The sequence below is a fragment of the Embiotoca jacksoni genome, unplaced genomic scaffold (assembly GCF_022577435.1).
Source record: "Embiotoca jacksoni isolate LCO1_2020_lvr unplaced genomic scaffold, fEmbJac1.0.p SCAF_8, whole genome shotgun sequence".
NCBI lineage: Eukaryota > Metazoa > Chordata > Actinopteri > Embiotocidae > Embiotoca > Embiotoca jacksoni.
The window spans coordinates 10,648,796-10,667,857 of NW_027185436.1; the positions used below are offsets into that span (position 1 = coordinate 10,648,796).

Genomic DNA, 19,062 nt, shown 5'->3' on the forward strand with positions numbered 1-19,062 from the left:
ACAAGGCAAGTGTAATGTCAAGCTAAACAGCGAGCTCGCTGTCGCTCCAGGACAGACTTCCACAGACCACAAGCCCTTTAATGTGCTTGCTTATGGGAGTGTTTGTCAAGCTTCAATGTATAAATGTCGGCAGTTAATTGATGCTTTATTCTATGAATTTTTCATGACTCTCTCTATTTTGGACACTCTTCTGTTCATAAACAGGGTCAAATTACTGCTTGAACTGTCTCTGAAAGTCGGAGTCTGACCTGCTCTCAGTCTTTGGATTTGTTGGTTTTTGGCAGCATGTATCTGGCTTAAATTGACACTTGATGCTAATAATTTAGAGCTTGAGTTTGATCCAAGTAAACAAATGAAAGTGGTTCAAGCCTTCAGGGTGTGTGTGTGTGTGTGTGTGTGTGTGTGTGTGTGTGTGTGTGTGTGTGTGTGTGTGTGTGGGGTGGGGGTGGGGGGGGGTGGGGGTGGGGGTGAGTCCAGTCAGAAACAATTGCTTTTATAAAGTGAAAACAAAAAGGCATCTAAATGTTTGATTAATGACAGCAGTCAAAACGTCTTTATAAGCATAAATTGGGATCTAATCTTGATTTTTTTTTTTTTACACTTACTAAACAAAACATGATTCTAAAAGTATTTGAAATATCTGTTGTTGAAAGAGAAGATGATCTGGTCAAAAATAGCTCAGGGCAATCGGGACGCTAAGGACACAAACAATAAGTTAGCTTACAGGAAGCTAACAATGTCATTGATAACTCCTATTGATCTATCCCCTCTGCCTCCCCTCCATTAGCAGAGGTTATTTTTGGCATTAGAACAGTTACGGCAGGGCCCCAGGAGAGGTGGGCGGGGGACCCCCTGGCAGAGTGACATATGAGTAGGAGGACATTGAGGGGCGGGGGGGTGCCAAATAATGCCCTAGGGCTAACAGTGATACACCAAAAGACCTCTCAGTCTGGCCAAACAGGCTGGCCTCCCTCTCTCTGGTCGTCGTCCCTCCTCTTTATTTCTAATTTTCCATCTATCTGTCTGCTTCATGTACGTCCCTCTGTCTGTATGACTGAACATTTCTGACTGACATTATGAGGAAGGCACAAAAGAGAGGAAATGCCCAACGATGCCCTCGGGCTGACACTGATCTCTGAGGTCAGCCTCATATGCCTCTCTCTCTGTTTCTCTGTCTACTGCTGGAGCTCCACCCCAAAAGGCTGGCATGTGTGCACTGTTACCACTGCTGACCGATGCAAAACTTTGCTAAGAAGTGCTGCTCTGAAGTTTCTGCAGTCCTGTGCCTGTGCAATGTGAAAACAAGTCAACTGTGTTACTCAGCAAAAATGCTCAAATAGCTGTAGGTGTTAAAATGGTCCCACTCGGTTGTTTGCTAATGGGGTGATTAAAACACTAAAAGGGACGAATACAACTTTTGAATAAAACTCTACACTCTTGTACAATTCCCTTTTACAAGTCCATCTGTTGTGCTATTACTTTAGGTAAGTATGAAGAGCACCAACTTTTAGCTTTTTCTGCTGAATCCTTCAAAATGCATAAATGTGAAAAACTGAAACCAGCTGTCCCGGGCAAAGGTGCTACTTTCCATGTGCTGTGGAAAGAACAGCAGATGGATTACCAGACACAGGGGCACTCTGTCTTCATCTGTCTTCCTCTACGTTTTTTGTGTTTCTGTCAGTTCATCTGTTTATTTATCTTAATTATTGCCATCTCATCTTTTAATAGTTCTCATTTTTTTCCTCTCCCTTTGTTGCTCCATCTCCAACTGATTATTCTTTGCGCTTTATCTGTGAGTTAATTGTTCACACTTCCCTTTGTGTATTGTCCTCTTAACAGTCATATATGGAAACTAAAGATACAGCATGTAGACTCAAGCAGTAAATGGCAGCACAGACCAACCAAGGAGGCCAGATGGCTCCTATCGATGTTTGTTGGCAGGAGATGCTTCACATGCGGGAATTTTCTAGTCAGGAGACCACTCATTTATAAGTTACACAACAAGGAATTAAAGAAGACAACAAAGCTGCAATAATAATATGAATCAACACAGAAGTTAAGAAGCACAATGCATGAAGAATGTCAACACAGTGCAGACTGACAGAAGCAGATTAGCATGGTATTTGTAACTTCTAACCATAATGTTTTATGAGGTTTTGTTGATGTTAAAAGTCATGGACATGACGTTTAGTGCTATCCTCCTTTGCTCTCCTGACTTCCTTTTAAAGCCACGCTGCTGTCATTTAGGTGTAAAGTTTTGCAAATGGAAGAATTCAGCTGAAATTGAAATGGAGTACAGCTTCCAAAACAGAAGGGCAGAGCTGGTCAAAGCAGTTCAGTAAGTCAGCTTTATGGGAAAAGAAGAAAGTAAGTGCCAAGATTTTGGCAATGGGATGGAAACATTGTGTGTAAAGATAGAATACTATTTTTACATTGATGAAACAGATGACTGTCTAAATATTCTGTCTATTATAACGTTTCACACTTCACAATTTAAGCACGGTGCCAGGGGACGAAGTTGTGTGTACTTTATGCGGAGAGGTGAATTGTAGCAGTCTCGCCTTGTGCCAAATACTGTGAGAAAGTCAGAATTTTAAAGGTTGCTTTGAACATGTAAAAAAAATGTCATCATTGAATATAATTTGTTTGACACAAAAATATAAACATTCTTACTTGGGGTAGGTTTGAGCTGGTCAGACTCCAAATATACCTAATTAAATACAGAAAATCATCTTCAGGCCAAAGAGAAAGAAGATAAATGCTGTCAGGTTGAAATAGACAAGAATATAACTTTCCAAAGTAACTGTAAAGGAGTAAAGTAAAGTAATTAATTTTTTTATTTAAAAAAAAAAAAAAGATTCCCCTCGGGGATTAATAAAGTAACTACCTAACCTAACCTAACTGAAATGTCCTTATAATTGAAAAAAATAAAAAAAGACCGACAGATTGAGTTAATCAAAACCTTCAAAAGATCTGATGTCAGATTCAGAGAATTCCAGGTGTCAATCTGATCGACTGTAATCTCTGGCGAGAAATCAGTAATCATTAACAGATGTCAATCCTTTTCATCCTCCTTCCTTTGTCTCGGCATTCTTTTGTGAATCCCTCTTGTAATGCATTGACAGCTTCGCTGTGCTTAAACAACAGGACAATCAAAGAGGGAAACTCACGGTCAGATTTTGTGTTGTGTGACTCTCTGGCACATTTCCTCCCTCTCCCTTATGTATATTTTGTCACAAATCTCTCTCTCACCTGCCTGCTCCTGCCTCTCCTCAGAAAGCACCACATCTGCGTGTTGGATAGGAATAAGGGTTATATAATAAATGTTAACACTTCTCTAAACATCGGTATGTTAGTGCTTATTGTGGCCTTTAAAAGTGCTGACAACAATGCCACCTCCAACAATGACGCTGAAGTATTCTGTGGTGCATTGGGTGGAGGTTTCAATCTAGAGAGCAATGGATGTTTTCCTTTTACGCTATGAGCTGTGAGCAGTTATTCAATGTCACATCACCTGGGCATATTCCTGATGCTGTGCTCAAACTTCAAAGCCCATTCATCGTGCATGCACCCAGTGAATGAAGGCAATCTGGATTTAAAGAGTCAAGGCGTGCTGTGTAGTTAATGTAGTTGTGAACCATTACTTCACTGAGACACTTTATGCTAAATTTCCCTTTAATTTGGCACCGATATATTACCAAAGTGACCAATTATTGACAAAGTAATAGAAAAACAACTTGACCTTTTACAGAGTATGAGAAACAATTACATCAAAGTCGATTAGTCATAGATCTAGTTGAATCTGTAGACATGTGAGCTCTGTAGCTTCTATGATTTTATCCATAGCACTTTTATTTATCATTTTGTTGGCTCAAACTTATTCTTCAGTTTCAGTCGTAGTCACAAATCCCCAAACATATCAATTTAAAGTTCTCAGACTTTTCCCTGAGATGTTTTTAAGTGGTATAGCTGAAATCTAAACAGCTACTGAGCTCGCCTGTCAGCAGAACCACCTTCAACGACCTCTGAGCAAACTCCATTTACTAATGAAGACAGTGTGATACAACTAGACGCTGGAAACCAGACCATGAGTTGGGATTGTTAAGTCAAAGGACTAATTTCAACAGTCTCTGGCTCCCTCATATTTACCAGGAATGTTGTACATTAACACATTTTTAATTGTTGGCTCAGCCTCTACCAGTATTTTTATATGTTAACATCTGGCTGCAGGTGGGCTGCAACACTGCCGGCCAAACTCTGAAGCACATAATACTGAAATCATTCCAGGTGATGACTCGTGTTGTTGCAGGCACAGGCTCATCTACCTTGCTAATTACAAAAAAACTCCTCTGCAATCCCTCTTGTTGATTCCGAACACATCCATGCAGCTAAAGGATGAGAAAAAGCTGTGCTCGTAAATAATAAAATGTGGGAATGATTTCCTGTGGACCGACATATCATGAGTACTGAACTTACGTTAAAACCAAGGTGTTTTCCAGAGCTTTTATTCTTATTTCCTGGCTTCATTGTGGTGGGGAAGTGTGAGTCTGTGTAATGTGACCTGTAGCTGGCTGTAGTGGCAGGAGAAAGCTGATTTACTGAGAGCCTGTTAAGATATGTGGTTCTGATATGGCATCTGGCCTGCCACCACTGAAATGACTGTTTTTTTTTTTTGTTTTTTTTACTGCATCTCATGGTGATTGAGTAGGTTGCTGTAGTGATAAGTGGGTTGCCCTGGTGATAAGCATTCTGCCGATGGACAGAAGAGGTTGGGAGAGGAAGGGAGAAGGAGAGAGGAGAGGGTTTGATAAGAAATCTGTCCAGTAGCTGTCAACTCTTCTCTTCTCTTCTCTTCTCTTCTCTTCTCTTCTCTTCTCTTCTCTTCTCTTCTCTTCTCTTCTCTTCTCTTCTCTTCTCTTCTCTTCTCTTCTCTTCTCTTCTCTTCTCTTCTCTTCTCTTCTCTTCTCTTCTCTTCTCTTATGTCTTCATAGAAGTTATTGGACAGGAGACAAGGGTGGCAAGACTCTGATTGAGTCTGATTGGTCATGCACAGGTCACCTCCTGGTCAGCTGTGCAGACACACACACACACACACACACACACACACACACACACACACACACACACACACACACACACACACACACACACACACACACACACACACACACACACAGATTCACCAGTGTCTTTGCTTTGACAGAGGCGTCAGACTATGTCCAATCAATTTAGTGCTCGGGCTGCTGAAGACATGCACTATTAATCAGTGTAACCATCACTGTGTTGTTTGAACTCTGTCTCTTTGTCTGACTGTTTGATTGGGGTGAGTGTGCTTAAATGAAAGCGCGAGAGAGAAGGAGATTGAATTCGAGGTCTTTTCTTTGTTGGTCTTTCTTCTCACTCTGTGGTAGTGGGTGTGTGTTTGCCTGCTCTTCCACTCTTATTGTCGCGCTTGTTACGTGCCTTGTGTTTCAACTGAAAAGACAAGCGTTGGCCTTGAATCCTAAATTTGCCTCCTTCCTTTCCTCGCTCCCCCCCCTCCTCTCTTCTCTCTCCATATCCTCCGTTCGCCTCATCCTCCTCTTCTCCTTCCCGCTCCCTGGTTGTATGTAGAGGTTCCCGTGGTAACGTTGAGCCCATCCACAGTGACGGTAATGGAGGGGGAGAATGTGAAGCTGTCCTGTACATCCTCTAGTGTGCCCTCACCTGAGCTAATCTGGAAAATGGCAGTGGTCCCCAACTATGAGGTTAGGTCACACTCGCACGCACGCACACGCACGCACACACACACACACACTCTAACACATGCTTTATCACATTTTAGAGCTGGAATGAATCAACTAGTTAATCAGTTTTGACAATTTGTTCTCATCTTTTCTAGCATTTTTCAAGAAAATATGTGCATGACATTTGCTGGTTTCAAGCCTTCGTTGCCACTTTAAGACTAATGTAATCAAGTGCAACAATCCTGCAATAAATCTCATCTTCTTAAAGCTTCATCTTTGTTGGCTCTGTTTTAGAAGTGTTTAATCAACTTCATGATCCTGTTCGAGGCTGCAGTTTGTGGTATTGTTGAGTTGTATTACATAAAACTGACAGGTGTTTCTAATATTTATTCTACCCTCATTTATATCAGTGAGTTTCAGTGTAGTTAAACATCTCAGTTGTAGCTGAACAGAATGATATCTGTAGCTGTCCGCAGGGACATTAAGTTCAATCAACACTTCTCTGAATGTGTTTCAAGGTAAACTGAACATTACAAACCTCAGGAAGGGAGGATTTATTGGTGTTCATATCTGTACCGAACAAACCGGCAACTTAGAGCGATAATAAACTGGTCTCTCTGTTCGCCTGATAATCAGACAATGTGAGGACATCTACTTAGGATCCAGAAAATCTTCACGGGCATTTTCTCTAATTTGGGTATTTACAGCAAACAACGACAAAACCTAAATTGATGGATGAATTAATCACAATAATAATTCCCGGATACCATCAGGTACTGATACTTGATTACGTAGATGTATTATGCGAATAAATTAAAAAGGTATCCTAAACATTGTATTTTGTAGTCAGAATAGTAAAATCATCCCAAAGTAAATTACCCTAAAAGACAAACTTTTGAAGTAGGCTTGTTACTGTCATTTGTTTAGTGCTGGGTTCAATTTAATGTCCAACAACTGTAAACCATTTACAGTGGTTTACTGTTAACAGATTGACAAACTGATTTAGTTTGATTTATGATGCCTGCTGTGTAAATTGTCATGAATATGATGATTTCACTGGTATTATAAGCTAAATCTAGTGTTTCCCATTCTTTACCACATATCATGAACATGTTCAACTAAACAAACTAGTGCATTATAAAGATCTGCGTAGATTTAAAGGTCAAACTTTTTCCAAACATGATAGAATATCTGTCCTGGCTGTTTCAAACAACATCACCATGACACACATTTTGGAATATACAGAAATCCTCTGATAAAATTGTTGTGTCATCATCATGTAAGCAATAATTTATTGCATGTGTTGGGGATAAAACTGAATCCTGCTGATGTATGGATTGGTTTTCTCACTCAGATTGAGACGTCTGGCAAGATGTCACTGCTGCAACTTTACAACCTGTCGTCGCTGAATCACAACAGCAAGATCAGCTGCACAGCTGCGAACATTGTTGGGGAGCAGGAGTCCTCTCTGCTGCTGAACATACTTTGTACGTTTACCCTCTGCAAACACCTGTAATTCTGTATAAATTAATCTGTTAAGGTGTGCGTCCATGTAGTGCAGTATTTAAAACAGAGAATTAAAAGCATGAGAAGGTTACAGTTCTCCTTATCTTTTAATCAGTGTTTGTGCATGCTTCGCCGGTTTTACATTTGGCCTTATCTTCTGTTTGTATTTCACACTGTTGCTCTTAAACTGTCTGTTCTCTCAACTACACACAGTTCGTCCAAAGATCATGAAGCTGAGTGACGCAATCCCAGACCATCACTGGTGCATTCCCTTCAGTGTGTCAGGTATGAGACATCCACTTAATCTCCTGTAAGGATACTTTGATGCTCATTAAAACACAGTAATGACTGCTTATAAAATAATATTAAACCAGTCAACGTCACTGAGTCTATTGTATTGTCATTACCTTCGTAGGAAACCCGGAGCCGCAGTTACAATGGTTTCTGCAAGGTGAGGCAGTGACGGAGGGGCTTTACATCATGACCATGATCCATGACGTCACAGAGAGAGAGTACCATGGCTGCCTGCAGCTGGACAGCCCCACACACCTCAACAACGGGCTTTACACACTGGTGGCCAAAAACAAATACGGGACAGACCGAAAGGAGGTGGAGGCTCACTTCATGCACAAGCCCGACGGTGAGGAGTAACACCACACAATGTTTCATTTTCTGTTTTCACACCATTATGATTAAGTTACTATAGACAGAAAAAAATGGAACATTATTTTAAAGACAAAGAGCTGAAACTCAGATCTTAAATTAAATCCATCACTTGCACAACTGAAAAGTAACAAATGAGTATTGTTATAAACATTTCAAACATAAATCCCCTTTCCCATTTATAAATTTTTACAATTTGCTTCTTTTTTGCCATTTCTAGACCTTAATAATTAACTTATTCATTGAGAAAATAATCAGTGGGACACTCAATAACAAACACATCATTTAGTCAAGTTTTTTTTGTATGTTGATTTAACTTTCCAATGTTTTTTGGCCTTTAGTGCATTGTTGTTGTTTTTTTAATTATTATTATTATTATTTTTTTTTATCTTAGTGCTAAAAAGCCCTTGAAAACAATGAGGAAATGGAAGAAATTGATTTTGCAGTGACTGTGAGGGTCTTTGTTTCCGTCTGTCTCTGTGTTGGCCCTGTGATGGACTGGCGACCTGTCCAGGGTGTACGCTGCCTTTGCCCAAAAGTGAGCTGGGATAGGCTCCAGCCCCCCCCCACCCCCACCCCCCACCCACCCATACCCTGTTCAGGATAAAGCGGGTATAGATAATGGATGGACTGTTAGGGATCTTTATAACTGTGTGTGTCTGACGGAGACAGAGAGCGTTGTGTGTCATACAGTAAGGTGGCTACATGCAGAATAAAGCCGGGCTTAGACAACATAATGTTTTTGTCTTTCACGATGGTGACTATGTCAGAGAAGGCAATCAAAGTGCCATTAACTTTTTGTTGAGGCGTGGCGTGGCGTTTGAGATACCACATCGCTGTTCTTCAATTATGTTACACTGCAAGGCCTGTTTTTTGCTTTCAACATTCATATTCAGGCCCAACACTGGAAATTTGTTTAGGATGGCAAAATTGGGCTGAATTTTTGGAGTCTGAGCCTGGCTTAACAGTATCAATATAAGTAACAAATCCGCTTTAGAAAACAGCACTTAAATTTTTTTAGATATTGAAAAGCATCACTATTCACTAATCAACACTAATTGGCATGTAGTTTATATCTGGAGCAACCAAACCTGCGATTTGGACAAAGATGAGAATTATTAAATTTAGTATGCAGGTACTTTCTATGAAGTATTTGATCAAAGGGAATATTTTATTAAATGTAACTTTTTGTTGTTGCCCCAATGTGCAGGAACAGAAAAGGAGCCCTTTTATTATGGTGAGGGAAATTTTCTTTTATTCAAATGTAGAATTTTGAATGGAACACATTCAGTTCAATTCATAGTCTATGCAGTGTCAGTGTTTTTAGATCAATGGTTTTATGTTGAACATCATCTTCATCAGTTAACACAAATTACAGTTTAGAAATCTTTCTCTTTCTCTTTTTTCTCTGAAGTTGCTGAGGGTGCGTTACCTACACATCCTTGCAGCTAGGGATTAGGGTTGATGTGATGTCTTTTGTTCCACACTGTGGCCCTGATGTTGTTATGATTTCTTTCTGATGTTATGCATGTTAAATATATGTTGTTTGTTGGTTTGTGTATTGTGTTTGTGTAGTCATTATGTTTTTGAAAAAAAGAGTAAGAACAGGCATGATTGACAATATTATTTATGAAGTGCATGTTTAAAAACTAGAAATATGTATTTTTTTTAATGTTTGGGACCTAATTTGTCTGTCTCTTTCTCCAACACCTCCCTCCTGCAGATCTAACCACAGGTACTGTCACGTCTTTTATCCGCTCACTCCTCACAAACCACACAGCTGAATTAACTGACAGCCCCTCTTTAAATGTGGCTACACTGTCAGGTTTTCCATTTACACCTTTTATGTTGTTTACAGTGATGATGACAGATATGCCATCAAATTAAAAAAAGGGGTCTTTAATTTCAGAGAGACTTCAAAATACAAAACACTTAACGTCATGGCAGTGACCATCAATCTGGTCCGCTATGAGATTTTATTATTTGTAGGCGACTCATTATAAAACAGAAACGCTGTAAAAAAGGGTCATCAAATTAGCACTTAATGGCTACTTACATAATGTATGTATGTTCTCACAGGTTGATGACCCAATGACATGGAAAAAAGGATACAATGTGTCCTCATATTGCAATTTGGGGCTTGTTAGTCCAAGTATAAGTTAAAAAAAAAAAAAAAAACCCGAGTGCATTCATACCTGGACAAGCAGGAGGTTAGACATTGGCTCAACTTCATCCTTAATCATTGATGACTTACAAGAGAAAAGACTTACAGGATGAGGAGCAGTCAATCCGTCAATCATCAGTGGAATTGCAGTCAATCAGCAAAGGGCAGGATACTAACCACCCTGAACTAAATTCACACCCTGAACAAACGGCTAAATGACTATAAATCATATAATGTGTTCTTGTACAATAATTTAAACAACTGTATGTTTGAATCACAAAGAGTAAAACACTGTTCTTCACTTGGCCACAAATCACTTCTTGAGTGGCTCTTCTGTTTATTCCTCTCTCTCTTTCCTGCATCAACAGAGGGCCCCTCTGTGGAACCACCTGAGGACCGAGTCGCTGTAAGTCACTTCTCACTGTTTTCCTACAGCTCTGTTTCTTTGCTGATTGCTTCTGTTAGTTGTTTGCTGTTTGTAGCTGTTTTCCCTTTATTTATTTATTTATTTATTTATTTGTGTTACCTGTCTAGAACCACCTGAACTGGATCTATTTTTTATAATGTTAGATGTAATTGAATAAACCCAACACGTTGAAGATGGAGCAGTGCTTTAGAGAACCGGCCTTTCTCGAACAGTGATATGCCTGTACCTTTTGTTGTGCTGTGTTTGGCATTGTGCCTTGTGTGGCTGTCAGTGTGTCTGCTTGCATCTCCAGTAGATTTATAACTCTGCTTTCTCACTGTACAGGTGTACGTGGTGGTGGGCATCGCTGCTGTAGCCTTCACTGGTTTCCTTATCATGTTGGTTATTCTCAAGTTCGGAGGAAACTCTAAGTTTGGCATCAAAGGTAAGACTCCTGACTTTTACCTCCAACTATGGCAGCCATCATTTATGGGAGGATATGCAGTCGAGGATTAATGTATTCAAATGTATGAATAGATCCTGTATTGTAGAAAATGATGCAAACTGCTGTTTGTGGATGTCTAGATCAAAACATTTGGGCAGTTTAAGTTTGATATGAATGGCTTCATGGATACATGAAAAACACCATCCAAAGACTCAATATAAAACACACAAAAACCAGAGATGACTTGGATATCACCTGATATTATTTCCAAAATACAGGAACTTACTGGAGACAATAAAATGTAAGTTATTCATGTTTTTTGATGCTGTTAAACAAACAAAAGGTGTATACTTTATTAGTTATATACAACATGACACAGAGCAAACTGCATCAGCATTCATAATAACAATCCAGCTTTACTCTTTAATCTTGTGGGATACTTCCTTATACTACTCGGGACAATTTCAGGAGTCCAGGGTAGGATAGCTGGATGTAAAAAAATTAAATGGACTCAAGACTCTGAAAGTCTTTGACCATCATGCATCCATGAATCCATCCTGTTCAGGCAGAAGCTGCTGCTATTTGATGGAGTTTCATTAGGTTTCAGTCTTGCTGGTGAATAACATGCATGTGGACTAAAATGGACTCTCATAGTCTTTCTCATGTAGTAGTTGCTGTGGTAGCCATTGTTGAAGCCCCTGACCCCTCCACAAACACACACATCTTTATCTTTTTTGCCACGTTTTTTTGAAGAGTTTCCTTTTCAACAATGTGCGACTTCTGCAATGGCTACAAGTTGTAACTAATCTGCCGTCCCCTGTAGTATTTATTATACTGACTGGCTGTAACAGATTTGTCTCTGTTTGTCTGATTTTGATGCTTGGCTGATATTTTAAATTTTTTTGTGAACTAACAATAACCACTGAACTGCACCTCCATCAGTCTTTCCATTGCTGCATACCATACATGTAACGATGGTTATGCTGTAACTATAGACAGCAGCTAGAGAACCTCATGCAGACAGATGCTCATTTTTGATTTTGACTGGCTCATTTTTGTCATAAAGAAGACATTTGTGTTGATTTTGTTGTGAAAATCCGAAAGCTACATAAGCTCGGTGTAGAAACTGTTTTCTGTGTCTTCTATTTAGTTGACTTTAGTTCAGTTTGGTTGAAAAAAAACAACACAATACATTCATAACAAGCAACCCAGGAATTCAACATCCTGAGGAAGTAATTTTGTGCTGCTTAAAGATTTGGTTGTTTCCGGAATAAATTGCTTTTTGCCACTACTTGAGCCATTAGCGTTTGATGCAGTGAAGGTCCACATTTGACATTCAAAATAGCAAACCAAAAAGTGAATGCAGACTTAATACATGTGTATCACTGTGTGTGTGTTCATTTATGTGTGTGACACTGTAAGCTGCAGTGTTTTGGCAGTGATTGATTTATGGCCTTCCAGAGAGGAGGGATGCAGTAGTATATACATTGTGTGTTCATATTTATGGTCTTGTGTTTCTCCAGCAGAGGTGAATGAGGTTGCTCTGAGTGAAATGAGCTCTTTAATGCCTCTTGGCATCATATATACAGTATATACTGTGTGTGTGTGTGTGTGTGTGTGTGTGTGTTTCTTGTACTTCTAAGCTTTTTTGCATGTGTACGCTCTTCCATTCATGTGTAGGATGTTGAGGTCACATTATGGTTTTCCCTTCTGATCGCTCCCCTTGAGTCTTCATCGTTCTCTCTTTCCACTCTCGACCTTCCTCTCCCCACACGATCCCGTCCTCATGCTCCATATACATCCAGATGTATGTGCCCTGGAGCATGTTGACATTGGGGTGACTGTGTGGAGAGAGAGACTCAGAGACGGCAGTGTCCGTATGAACAGTGCAGGCAGAGCACACTGACGTTAACACAGATGTTACTAAGGCACAGCAAAAATTGTGCCCACATACTCGCTGTTTGTTTGAAATTTCTGCATATTTCTTACCAAACTTATGACCAAAGTTCATCTGAACAACAGAAATATAACCACAGATGGCAGCACATTACCAGCACTAATATAAAGCAAACAGCACTTGTGCACACAGACGGACATACTCTCCCCCATGAAGACAGTCAGTGCTGACGATGATGGTGAACTTGTGATCAGAAAATGAGCATGTCAGGTCCCATTGAACAGGTTAGGGTGATGAAAAAGCACAGCACACCTCACTGACCCGGGTTGAATTGCTGACCGTCTCTTTCTGATAGTTGAGCAAAAAGCTGAAGTTGGTTTACATTATTAATATTGACCGCATTATTCCTCTCCTCTCTCATCAATAACACATGGACAACATTTGGTACAGGTTTCTTCTCACGATCTCCTCACTGCTTCTATACACACACAGGATGATTTTATGTACTGTATAAACAGTAGTTGTGTGTGTTCTTGTGTTGGCAGATGGGAGTACCTAAGTAGGCTTCAATGTAAAATTAAGCATTTGGATAGTGATGGTGTTGAGAGAGTGAATGTAGATTTAGCATAGCTGATGTATTGGGCGTTCTTTCCTTTTTTTTTTATCCTTTGCTACCATGTTAAGCCTTTTTTTTGCCCAATTTTGGTGATAATTAAGGTGATAATTGAATATTATCACCTTATGCAGTAATGGCAAGCATGTCAGAAAACACGTACTTGTTTAAAAATCCAGCAGACACAGTGAGTTGTGTGAATCCACAACAAACCACCTTTTTGCTCTGCTTTGGTCTCTTCCAGCCTGTTTCTTTAGCTGCTAAATGCACCGCTGCCTGGACCAGCTTTGCGTGTAAAATGGTGTGCCATATAACTAAAACATTGAATGAAAACATGGCAAAAGTCTGAGGGCAAACTCTACACTTTCATTATATCGACTGTGTGAGTATTGATTATAGGAGAAATAGCTTCAAATCTAATGTTACAGTTGCGTAAGCATTGAATTGACGTCTTTGTCGTCTTCCTTTTACCATGGAGCTGACTGAAATTTCATCAGTGGTGGTCATAGCATTGAAAAAACATTGAAAAATGTAGCTATAGTGTGTCTGTATATAAACTACTGTATATCCCAGTTATTCCAGATAATCCTTGTTGTGAACATTTTGAGAACAATGAGCTGTGTTGTCCAGATTGACTGTGACATTGTGTATTGATAAACGTTGTGCTTTCAGGCGCACAATGAAGCCAGAATGATCAGAAAAAACACAATTTATTAGCCACTTTTAGTTTGCAGGATCATTGTAGTATTTGAATTTAAGATAGAGACACTGAAGGGTGAAATTTCTAACCCTTTTAGTCTCTGTAGTACTTGTCAGTATCAGTTAAGGTCCAGCCTCTTCCCAAATAAGGCTAAACCTACCAAATCAATACAGCCAGAGAGAGAAAGCAAATCAGGTTTGGTGAGTCTAATTGTGTGGTCTGCGACATCGTCTGGGCCGAGAATACCACACTAAAGGCTGCATTTCCCTGAACAAAATTTGGACTTGTGTTCTGGATAAGTCCCCATGGCCACAAATTGGGTAATCTTTTGTTTAAACTGATGTATTTACACACAATTAATATGGGTACTGGAGGTTTGTTTATATCAGTGGTGAATGAAGTGCGAGGGTTTGGGAAAGATATAAAGTTATATTTGTTCAGTCTTTATTGACATAAAGATCCTTTTTAAAAGACAGATGATCTAAGCACAAATCACATGTGTACATGATCATAGTGCCGGCAGTCATACCCAAATGTATACAAAATGTGTGCAATGCTGCTAAAATGAAAACCTAAAGATATAGACCTGATAACAGAGAAAGAATGAGAGTAGGCTTATGCGATTCACAAAATTACACACAACAATGGTCCCAAACTAAATGCAGACTCCTTAAAGAGAAAACAGATCAGACAGTGCATTGCAGAGCGGGAAAGACGTAGCAGCATTTGCACATGTATACTTGTCCTTGAAGCACCTATAGAGAGGGAACCGTCAACATAAACCTAAGTTCTGATGCAGGAACAAGACAGAAATGTCAAGACCGAGAAAAAAACAAAACAAAAATAAGTGATTGGAAATGAAACAGTAAATGTGAAGTGGTCGAAAGTGAGAGACAGTGGAGAAGAGGAGAGAGCAAATGTTAAAATTGACATTTGACGAGAAGTCAGAGAGAAAAAAACAGAGAAAGCAGGCAAAGAAGTGAGAAAGAGAGAGAGATTGAAAGGAAGACGAGACGAGAAAAGACAATGAGACACCACAGAGAGCGAAAAAAGCTTAGAGAAAGAAAAACGGAAGGTGAAAGTCCCCTCTTGTCCACTTATCAATGATTCATCATTAGTGCAGGTTTCAGTTTTCTCCCTGTTTGGTGGTGTTGCACGCCTCCATCTTTCTCTCCCTCTGTCTCTCTCACATGCACACGCAGCTCCTCACTGTCGATCAATCGATATGACACCCTCAAGGTCAGCAGAGCTTCATTCTAGGCCCAAGGCATTACTGAGCATGCTCAGCATACCCACCACCACCGCCACCTCCTCCTCACCTTCCTCTTCCTCCACTCCCTACAGAAAGCAGCTTTCGCCTCCAGCTCTAGAGGTTTTTGATGAACACTGCTCACCCAAAAACAAAACTTTCGCCAAGGAAGCAACAATCGAATGAATTGAGTCACAAAGTAAAGAGGCAGAAAAATAGCAATCTATGAATCTGTATTCCGATTATGGCAGTGTATCAATCTCAATACTTTTAGACCAAAATGTGTCGGTATCACGGCAGTATCAAAATTTGTAAATCGAAAGCCGGTTTAGATTCTTTGTGTTGTTAGGTATTGGTGGATCAGGTATATCATGTAAAATCATGTAGTGGTAGTGCTGCTGGAGCGCACCAGTACGACACAATTTTTTCTCCAAATGAGGAAATAAAATGTTCATAGTTCTTTTGATCTGGCTGAAATTAATTAATATTTTTTTAATTGCTTAAAGATCCAATCATTTCTAAAACGTCTGTCATGCAAGAGAGCGAATAAAGAAAAATGAAATGGTCAAAGGTTGTTTGTTGACATTTAAGTTGTATTGATGGATTTACGATGTCACCACCAAGCTTCATTTTGATCCGCTTCCATTTGCCCTGTTAAAGTTACTGCATTATGTGTTAATACAAACACACCACTTCCTGTCTCTGTTTCAAATTAAAAGCCCTTCCAGCATTTCAGGAGACAGAAACCTTCTTAACAAGGCTATTTATTGTGAAGCATTTGCAAGACTGTGTTATGACTGATATTGGACAAATACACTTTAGATGAGTAATTGAGAACAACAGGTGAAAATAGCATAATAATATTTCTGACTTATTTAAATTGCAGGAGCTGTTTTTAAAAAACAAAAGAAACTGAAAGAGATTAATGGTTCACATGCTCATGAGTGTGCCCTCAGGTAGCTACTTCAAAATATAGCAGACTATCATTTTATTCAAGTTCTTGAAGGGCGGCAGCTTTGTGTTGAGACGAAACAAAACACTGAAACAAGTTTTCCATAGCCGTTTTGGTAGCGCAACCACAGCAATAGTTTGGGCTATATCCTAATTGCATGTTATGCTGACAATAATTTAGCCAACACGTTAATGCTGAGCAGGCGTATAACATCAGTTTATATTGTAAACATATTAATATTAGCATATTTCCAATATAGATGAGGTACATTTAAAAAAACATAATAATTGCAAACCGTAGGTCAGTGGCAAATGTTAAATAGCAAATGTTACAACATTGTTTTTGTAACATTGAACAATAGCAGACAACACTGCGCACTGTGTCTTTCCATGCATTCATAGGTAATAAGGACACATTTAAAGGTCAGCTGGTTCGGATGCTTGAATGATGCTTGTCAGGGTAAAGTTGTCGTTCTTTACATGGTCATTTCCCCGGCAACTGTAGCAACTTGTTTGCAGGTCAGTGGGTTATTTGAGGTAAACTGCCTAAAGCTCTTACTACTCTGAGTCATTGAAGAGTTGCATTGAAACTATAGATTTGTTGCCATGCAATGTCATGCACAATTATTATCCACCTGACAATCTGTGTGCAAAACTAACCGTGAAAGCAAAACATATGTAGATTGTCTAAAATGGTTCATATCATTCAACCAATGATATGACAATAAAGAGAACCTTAAAAATATGCTTTTTATAGTACGTTTTAACTACACCACCTCTATCCTTAAAAATAAACTATGATTTATTTTAATGTGGGTTTGTATTTTATTTTCATTTTGACTGTTGTTTCTGTGTTTTAGGGATGTTTGTGTGTTTGAAGATCTCAGACTCAGTGCAACGTTATCATAATGGGTTGAACCGATGTCTGTTGTATTAAACTGTCGTATTAAGTTAGTGTATATTTTGCCTTTGCGGCAGTAGTCACTATTTTCAAACTTTTACAAATAAAAAAAAATGACTCATTTATATACAAGGAGAACTAGACACAGTAAACCCCTTGCTGGGGCCTCCTGCTCAATACACACTGGAGCAGTCTCTGGACCCATGTGACCCACGGGGATAGAGTTTTAATGGATGAATGGGAAAGAAGGCCGCAGCCTGTTAATGTTTATTATTTAATTTTGTATCCTGTATCAAGTTTTTCAAGGAACAGTTTTGTTTGTTTGCAGATTTTAATGTTGAGAGCTGGAGGGAGAAAAGTCTGAATGCCTGTGGCGGATCCTGAGGGCAGCGATTGTTAGAAGTGCTCTGAAAATGGTGCTCTTTTCCAAACTAAAATGTTGCAGACAGACCTTGGCTGTGCACTTTCCCTACTGGAGTTTTTCTTTTTGTTCTTGCTGCTCTTTATGAGTGATTTTTTTTTTCTTTTTTAAAGTTCACAGATTTTTGGTGTGACCTCCTTTTGAAAAGAGCATGTAAGGAATGGGACTCTGGTTGTTTCTTTTAAGTCTCCCAAGAGTGAAAAGCTGATAAATGTATCTAATTGGCACCACAGAAATGTTTCAGAGCCCAGAAAAGTATTTTGAAATTTTACAAAATGTTAAATATAATAATTCAATAATCATAACTGTGCAACGCAAAATTTCACAACAGACAGATAGCAAGTGCTCTGATTGTTCAGAACCATCTTGTACCTGAGTGGACCTGTACAACAATCATTGTGCTGATGCTCTTTACTTCAGGCTGTCAGACTGGAAAGACATGGTAGCTGTTTTGGATATCTCCCATTTCTGAAAAAAAAAAAAAAAAAAATTCTATGAATAACCTGATCAAAGGAAATGGAACGTAGTAAGAATAGTCAATAACAAGGTTTAATCATTGTGCAAACCATTTCCCACTATTTCATTTTCTGCTCTTTAGAGGATGTGAAAGCACCCATGTGTGAAATCAGACGGAAAGAACAATCAGAAGCCTTGCAGGTCTATTTTGAAAAGAGGAAGTGATGGTGGTCCGAGTCAAAGAACATGAAGATACCATCAGTCGATGCCTCGCTTCATATTTCTCTGTTAGGGAGTCCATTGTACAGCTGTACATCATTTCCTGTCTTGTACTGGTCAGCCTGACCTTTTCCAACAGTCAGAGCAGTGAAAGATTGGATAGCTCAAATTGTGCAGTGTGGGAACAGGACATTGTGTATAGGCTACATACAATTTGACCAGGACACATGAAATTATTAAGGAGCAGCTGAGTCTTCAGAATTTGTTGCCATTTTGAAATATCGGGGGCTTTTTAAATTTGATTACTCTCCACTTTGAAAAGGAGGCACTTTGAAACGCTCAGTGACCTCATTTTCATTTTTCTATTGACGACCATACATCAGAGGAACATAAATAGACTATAAATGATCATACAAGGAAAACAGCGGGTCTTGAAGCTCACACGGCACATATTTATCTACTTATTCAAAACATTAAAGATACTAAAGTCTGGAATATGAGGCTTTCTGGCGGCAGCTGCAATTTATTTATGTAAATCATTTCTCCTTGAATGTGACTTTCAAATGGTCCCTGAGGATAGATCAAACTAGGAAGAATAGCTCGACTGTCATTTATTCACTACACAAACATCACAGTAATTTGCTCTAAAATGAAGGAAAAACACAAACACAGTTGTTGCTGCTTTTCTCTTGGACAATAAAACCGGTGCCACCGTTTTCTCTAAACTGAACTACCAACAAAATTA

The 19,062-nt window shown here is 39.2% G+C and overlaps 1 protein-coding gene across 2 annotated transcripts in view; it reads left to right on the top strand.

The window, feature by feature from the left end:
* The window catches only part of ntrk2a (neurotrophic tyrosine kinase, receptor, type 2a), an 85,280-nt gene that overhangs the window by 8,312 nt on the left and 57,906 nt on the right, over positions 1 to 19,062 (top strand). For both annotated transcript variants that reach the window (XM_069139032.1, XM_069139033.1), the window contains exons 6-13: positions 5,614 to 5,747; positions 7,081 to 7,213; positions 7,446 to 7,517; positions 7,648 to 7,872; positions 9,106 to 9,132; positions 9,619 to 9,630; positions 10,428 to 10,465; positions 10,811 to 10,910. In XM_069139032.1, the coding sequence (XP_068995133.1) occupies positions 5,614 to 5,747; positions 7,081 to 7,213; positions 7,446 to 7,517; positions 7,648 to 7,872; positions 9,106 to 9,132; positions 9,619 to 9,630; positions 10,428 to 10,465; positions 10,811 to 10,910 (741 nt within the window). The remainder of the gene's footprint in view (positions 1 to 5,613; positions 5,748 to 7,080; positions 7,214 to 7,445; positions 7,518 to 7,647; positions 7,873 to 9,105; positions 9,133 to 9,618; positions 9,631 to 10,427; positions 10,466 to 10,810; positions 10,911 to 19,062) is intronic.